At 47.0% G+C, this 7,295-nt stretch overlaps 3 protein-coding genes across 3 annotated transcripts; 2 read left to right on the forward strand and 1 right to left on the reverse strand.

The window, feature by feature from the left end:
- Positions 1-493: 493 nt before the first annotated feature.
- On the reverse strand, positions 494-2,993 carry BP5553_07682 (uncharacterized protein; the record flags this gene model as incomplete). Its single annotated transcript, XM_032016305.1, has 6 exons — positions 494-1,159; positions 1,213-1,335; positions 1,569-1,801; positions 1,848-2,356; positions 2,413-2,601; positions 2,653-2,993. 6 exons carry the CDS (start codon positions 2,991-2,993, stop codon positions 494-496), a joined length of 2,061 nt encoding a protein of 686 aa, XP_031867536.1.
- Positions 2,994-3,575: 582 nt separating this feature from the next.
- On the forward strand, positions 3,576-5,631 carry BP5553_07683 (uncharacterized protein; the record flags this gene model as incomplete). The annotated part of the gene is made up of 9 exons (XM_032016306.1): positions 3,576-3,752; positions 3,831-4,008; positions 4,067-4,134; positions 4,184-4,211; positions 4,264-4,311; positions 4,375-4,404; positions 4,456-4,535; positions 4,646-4,939; positions 4,993-5,631. The coding sequence occupies 9 exons, from the start codon at positions 3,576-3,578 to the stop codon at positions 5,629-5,631; spliced, it is 1,542 nt and encodes a 513-aa protein (XP_031867537.1).
- A 704-nt stretch (positions 5,632-6,335) lies between these two features.
- BP5553_07684 (uncharacterized protein) lies at positions 6,336-7,295 on the forward strand (the record flags this gene model as incomplete). Its single annotated transcript, XM_032016307.1, has 4 exons — positions 6,336-6,440; positions 6,590-6,887; positions 6,947-7,185; positions 7,251-7,295. The coding sequence occupies 4 exons, from the start codon at positions 6,336-6,338 to the stop codon at positions 7,293-7,295; spliced, it is 687 nt and encodes a 228-aa protein (XP_031867538.1).

Below are 7,295 nucleotides of genomic sequence, written 5' to 3' on the forward strand. Positions count from 1 at the left end.
CAGTTGACAGCAGTTGGCAGCAGTTGGAGTAGCACTTAGTACTAGGGGGGTTCCAAGTTCCAACCCTGATATCCTGCGTCCTGGGATTTGGAATTCGGATGGGCCCAAGCAGCTGCAAACCTTATCTCGTCTCAGAGCGAAGTGGCAGTGATCAAAAAAGCTTGATTCTCGGGCTGCTGACGCCAAGCACTGTGGCAAAAGTCTTGTATGTTGTGATACTCGAGTACCATGCGACCCCATAACCCATATCAGGTTCTATTAGCAAGCTAACCACATTGCGTACACATCTCGCTGCTCAATAATGGGCCCCTTGCGTCCCGTATCGATACCTCACCAATAAACGAGATGGCCGGATAGCAAATCCATTTGCAAAACAGCACTTGGAGCTCTTAAGAAGTGCAGAATCCAAGCCGGTTTGTTTCCCTCTGTTGTCATTCGCGTCCGAGCCCCACATCATCATCCACATTGGCGTCTTCATGTGCCCATCCCTCCGTCATGCCGTGAAGCAGAGGTCCTTCAGGCCCTCCCCGACCACGTATTCGTCGCCGCAGGTCGACTGCATCAGTTCAGCTGCTCGAGCTCGATCGCCGGTGAGATTGGCGATAAATGATTCTATAGCCTCGATGTTATCAGTCCATCTCATAGCCCGATCCCTCATCGTCTTAGTCTCCTCTATCTTGCGTAAGATTTCTGCCGGGTCGTTGTCGCTGTAGCAAGCCAACTCCTTGTCAAGCATCTCAGTCTCCCTCAATAGCGTCTCATGTGCTTCGAGAAGGGCTTTTCGGTCCATGCCGTTGTTCTCAGGCATCTCGTAATCTTTCTTCCGCTTGGTCATCTCTTCCTGGATTTGTCTCTCAGTATCAGTAATCGAAGCTACAAGCTTGCTCTCCTCGCCCTTGAGCGTGTTGATCATATTCTCCTTGGTCTTCTTTGCGTCCGACATGAAGCACCAATACCAATTGCCGCTGCCGATTTTCTCGACTCGGATGAGGTTTTCATCCTGGAGAGCTTGCAGATAGTCCTTGACTTGCATTTGGTTGATAGATGCAACTGATTGCAGTGATTTCTCGAGTTCCTTTAAGGTATAGACGCTCATCGATTCCCTGAACCAATCCAGGATCCTGGCCTGTTTCGCGGCGGGAGGTAGGTTCTTGGGTGCCTGGATGGAATGCGATGAACATCAGAGAGCAATGAAGTGGACGAGATACTTACCATTGCATGTGCTTTCTTTTTGCTCGTCCTTGTATCTTGCCACACGTGGGTTTCCGTTTGAGTTTGTAGAGCGGAGGTTGTTTTGGGGAATGTCGCGTTGGAAGCGGAAGCGACCCAAGTCCCCTTTCAGAGTGAGGATTTGGACATCTGAATATAACCGACTCTCTGGTACTATGCCATTTCAACCTAAACCCACGATTACACCAAGTGATATATCTCATTGACATGTAAGAGTCCGCATATCAATACTCTCATTACGAAACATTTTCGCTAGCTAGCTGCAAGTGAAAATCTAGCACAACGATATCTCTAGCAATTCTGCTGGTTCTGGTGAAAATTGACAGAACATCGGATACCTCAAGCCGCTGTACATCTACAAGAGGCTCGCCATCGTACCCGTCGTCAGTCCAGATGAGTTCAAAATTATCATACCCCTCGTCCTTTCTTCCTCGAAATATGCTCAAGCTAGTATCCAAATTTCCAGGCAGAATCACATAGACATTGCTGTTTCTATCAACGCAAATCTTGGCCCTTGAGCCAGTTTCAGTAGGCTGAGAAACATGCGGTACCAGCTTCTTCGTCCATTTAGCTGCACAATATCAGTTTCAGCATCTCGAAGAGTTTCCGCGTCTTACCTGAGGCGTCCCTGTAATACAATATCCATCTCTGCTCATTGTTTATTTTCTCCCTGTTAAGAGCCCAGAATCCACCTTCCCAATCTGCAGTCTGGGCCTCTTGGTTCAATATCCCACTTCCCATGGGAATTTCAAAGACTCTTGCACCATCTGCGCTGGGCATTATCGTGTTCTGGCCTCCAAATGTTTCTCCGTCTCCAATACCGGCCATGGTACCACCATCAGAGCATTTCCAACTCCGGCCTAGGTCATCAGAGAATGCATAGTTGAGATCAAAATTGTTTTCGGGTCCGTTCGGACCAGCTTGCTGTTTATGTGCGTTCGGCGATGCGGATTCTGAAAAGGAGACGAAATTGCGGTAGCACCACGAAACATGGAGCATACCCATCCGGTAATCAACCCCGTTTACATATGGGTTGTTCGAGACACCTGTGAGGTATTGCCCAAGAAAGGTGTAGCTATGGGTCTCTGACGAATAGCGGTACAGGACGTCAGATCCTTCACCTGCCCTAACTCATCTGTTGGCAAAGCACATTATGAAATATGGGCTTGGGGGTAGACTCACTGGCCGATACGGTATGTAAGTAGGAGATTGTCGTCCATGTTCACAAAACGAGGGTAAGTCACTTCTTTTGTGAAGTCACTTGGAGCCACACCGGGCAAGAAGCTCTGTGTCTTGGTAAACTGGGATACGGTCCAGCTGCAGTTCCCGCCTCCTATATCTTCTCCAGGGTTCGAAATTCGAAATCTTAACCTACACAATGTGTAAATATACACGTACGATAAGGTTTAAGGTCAACCATACTTATCACAATGGTGATCAAAAGCGATATGGATGGTTCCATCTCCTCTACAAACACCTATAGATATGGTATTGTGCCCATCATCAACAACTTGCTTATAGTCTTCGAAAGTCAATACCTCCCACCCCTCTTCCTCCCGCCGAAGTCCAAGTGGACCAACCTTCCGCCGAGCCAAGTTCACATAACACCCATTGCTTGGATCGCCCTTATCTTCAGTGTAAAAAGCTACATATTGCCATCCTTTTACTGTTGTTATCGCGTTTTGCTGGAAGCTGTTGGCATTGATCCGGTGAGCCCTTCCTGGATCCTGACCCAAGCGGTTTATGGCAGGTGCATTAAGCATCATGGAATACAAATTCTAGTGGTTCCCTTCAGGGCCTTTCCAAAAATCTAGAGAGAATAGAGCCTCTTGATATTGAGGTTATCTCGCTTACCAAAGAATGATCAGCGGAAATATCCCGGCTTGAGGCATTCGATTTATCCACGCGAACATGCATCCTCAATCTGGAGTTCACCTCCCAACCTCCGTCAATTGTTGCTACCAGGGGCGCTGTTCGGTAGATCATTGTTTCGGCCAACTTTGCATCGGCACATTATCTCCCGTATCCAAGGTCCCCCGCGTCTGTCAACGATTCGACCAATGTGCATCGTTGGAGAGCAACTCAGAACTTCCACAAACCAGCTTGCTCTGCTCCGTAGATCAATGCATGGTGCAAGGTATCTACGAATAGTTGCGGCTAGATGGTCTCCAATACAAGTGTACTTGGTACATCAAGTTCAATGAGTATTGCAGGGAAAATGAATGGCCGACCCCGCAAGCTACCAACAATGCTATAGATTATCCGTGCAGCTAATATCATATATTTTCCTTATCTCTGTCTTAATTTTTATTTTCGTTTTGCTCCAAGCACGCGTATCTAAAATCATGTTCGCCAGCAAGACCAGCAAGGTCGACCGGGCCGCTGTTGCAGGCGCATCACACCTCAACAACAAAGTGGGACCATGGTGGAACGATCCCGGATTGAGGAAGTTGAATTTCCTCATCTTTATTCCGCTTATGAGCGAGTATGTTCAAGGCTATGATGCAAGCTTGATCAACAATGTGCAGCAATTGCCCACCTGGCGGAAGGGCAAGTTCAATTAAGCAGAAGACCAAACTCTCACTAACAAGTACATAGAGTTTCATGAACCAAAAGGCTCGCTCCTCGGGATCCTAAGCGCTAGCTACTGGATTGGAAATATTCTAGGCGTTTTCTTCATTACTCCGTTGTCAGACCGATATGGAAGAAGGATGGCCATGTTCTTTGGAAGTATTGTCGCTATCATCGGGACCGCTCTCTGTACTGGGGCAATTAACGGTCAGATTATAATGATAGTATGGCCCTAGTCAATGAGGATGCTTACTATTTGGTGTAGCTGGAATGTTTATTGCAGGACGGCTTTTGCTAGGAATTGGCGGTGTTGTAGTAGGAGCAATTGGTCCAGTGAGTCAAAAGAGATGCACGTAGTGGAAGGATTCTGACGTATATCCAGGTCCTCGTGGCTGAGTTAGCATATCCGAGTAAGTTTGGCATGATTATTGGTGGTTTATGAGAGACTCATTAGTGTCCCAGGTCAAAGAGCAACTGCAACAGCCCTATCCAATACTCAATACTCCATGGGTTAGTTTTCCATATCCGAAAGTTAGGACCCAATCACTATTGTACATACTAATTTATTTATAGGTGCGATTGTAGCAGCATGGATAACCTTTGGTAAGACCCTCCAGCAAGTCGGTTAAGCATACTAAGAGTAATTGTGAATAGGTACTTTTCGTCTGAATTCAACATGGTCTTGGCGTATCCCTTCTATATTCCAAGCCTTGCCGTCAGTTTGCCAGGCCATTGTAAGTTGCAAAGAGAAACATACACCTTGTCAATAATATAATTTTAGTTGTGGCAGCTTACAACTATACAACATAAGTAAGCAATACTAACTTTCGTCATTTACTTGTAGGGAATATTTTTTCTGCCCGAAAGCCCTCGTTGGCTGGTGAGTAAAGGACGAGAAGATGCAGCTCTCAGAATCCTCGCGCACTATCATGCCAATGGCGATCGCGAAGACGAAGTCGTGCAATTCGAATATCGGGAGATTGTGGGGACGATCGAGCTAGAGATCTCGGCGAAGCAAACTAAATGGAGCGCGTTATGGAAAGCTAATGGAAACAAGTGGAGAGTTTTCATCATGGTGTGGTTTGGAATCTGCAAGCAATGGTCCGGAAACGGAGTTGTTAGCTACTACCTCCATACGGTAAGAAGGCCAAGGGGAATTCAGCCTGACCGAGTATGACTGATTTGATGTAGATGCTCAACGATGTCGGCATAACCACAACATTAGACCAAACGCTCATCACAGCAACTTCCCAGATGTTCTCCTTCGCCTGTTCAGTTGGGTTTGCTTTTCTTCCCCACCGGGTTGGCCGTAGGCCATTGCTACTTTGGAGCATGGCGCTCATGTGGCTCGTTTTCACCATCATTACAATCCTAACTGGAGTTTTCACGAATACAGGGTCAAAGAGCGCATCGTACGCTTCAGTGGCCTTTATCTATCTTTATAGCGGAGTGCACAACCTGGGTTGGACGGGCGCCATGATGCTTTACGTTGTGGAAATTCTCCCGTATAGCATTAGGGCCAAGGGTATTGCACTCTTTTGGTTCGTTACTGGGGCAGCGGGCGCGTTCAACACGTATGTGAATCCAATCGGATTGAACAGGTTTGGCTACAAGTTTTACTACTTTTACGTCGCCTGGATTGCTGTTGAATTTTTTGTCGTCTATTGGCAGTGCCCTGAAACCAAGGGTACGAGTTTGGAAGATGTGGCACTTATTATCGAGGGCGATAAGGCTACAATCAGCAAGGCAAATCCAGTAGTTGAAGAATTTCCAGAGAAAACTGAGCCTGTCTCTAGGGTTGTAACTGAGCATTCCGGGAAGGTGGATTGAGTGTGCTATGGTGTGGAGTATGAATTCGGCTGAGAGCCCAGATGACTTGAATTGCTCGGTGTCTGGAGACTGAGCATTCGCTCGAAGGCCAGGACGGTGGATTATATAAAATGAAGTGATTTATCTCTTAGGTGGCAGTGCCACTTACTCGTCTCCCCTGGCTGTCCCCTTAGGTTCGAAATTTTTATCCTACTCTCCAGCATAATTTCCACACGTGTATTTCCGTCATTCGTATGCCGAAAAAATTTCCGCTCCACGCAAGTTACCAGCCGTTACTCGTGGAATTTCCAGGATCAACTCCGATTCTAGAACCCCGTCGTGGATCTTGCCAACATCTATTGGGTCCGCTTCTCCGGCGGAATCTCGATATATCTTTTTGGGGGCATCATCCGCCTCTTTCAGCAAATGAAAACTAGAATGGTACTCTTTGCGACAATCCATGTAGGCTCGGCATTTTAGAATGTGGGGTAAAAAGCGGCGGAAGGGAGCTCCCCGTGACATATCCCAATCTGGATAAAGTGTATGCTTAATATCAGGATAATGATACTCAGGCCTCAAACTAACCGAGAGATTATAGGTCTTCTATGCCAAGAATCGTAAGAGTTAGCACATATAGGATATATATAAAGGTATGACACCTACCCTATTGACAACATGACCTGGATATTGCAAGCTTCTCTTACTGTACTGCCCTCTCTCCAAAAATGAAGATTTCCGCGTCAATCTTGGCATTTGCCTCCGTGGCTAGTGCTCATTATGTGTTCCCCTCACTCGTTGCAAATGGTGCTGCAACTTCGGAATGGCAATATGTAAAACAATTTCATATGTTTCTTAATCTTTTGCGGAGCATATTATGTTTCCTCACACCTTGTATATATGCCAAGCATCCTTTCTCCTTCTACTCGACCAACTCCTAATATTAATTGACTGGCAAGTACTGACTCTCGCAACCATCTAGGTCCGTCAATGGACTGGCTATTACAGCAACGGACCAGTGACAGATGTTAATTCTCTCAACATCCGCTGTAACGTTGACGCCTCCACGAAGTCGGCATCAACCCTCACCGTTGCGGCTGGCTCAACCCTGGGCTTCACAGCTAAAGCTAGCATCAGTCATCCGGGACCATTGCAAGTCTATATGGCAAAGGTTCCCTCTGGGAGTACTGCCGCTACCTGGGACGGGAGTGGAAATGTGTGGTTCAAGATTTTCGGACAGGGGCCCAACTTTGGTGGATCTCTGACTTGGCCAACTCAAGGTACTTTTGCCGTTCTCATAATTCCCAAATGTCAAGAGCACAGTTGACTAGTGACGCAGGTGCAACAACTGTATCTTTCAAGATCCCAGCTGCAGTCCCTAGCGGCGAATATCTCGTCCGAGTCGAGCACACTGCCCTACATTCTGCTAGCAGCGCTGGAGGAGCACAGTTCTACATTTCTTGCGGGCAAATCAACGTCACTGGAGGTGGAAATGGTAACCCCACTGGCCTGGTTGCATTCCCTGGCGCGTACAAGGCTACAGATCCCGGATTGATGATCAACATCTATTACCCAGTTGTGAGTTTCTATTTTATTAGCCTCGAACAATAAGGATGGGAGATACTAACATTTCTGTGACTTAGCCAACCTCCTACCAGCTTGCTGGCCCAGCGGTGTGGTCTGGATAA

Source organism: Venustampulla echinocandica (assembly GCF_003357145.1).
Source record: "Venustampulla echinocandica strain BP 5553 chromosome Unknown scaffold_6, whole genome shotgun sequence".
NCBI classification, from domain to species: domain Eukaryota; kingdom Fungi; phylum Ascomycota; class Leotiomycetes; order Helotiales; family Pleuroascaceae; genus Venustampulla; species Venustampulla echinocandica.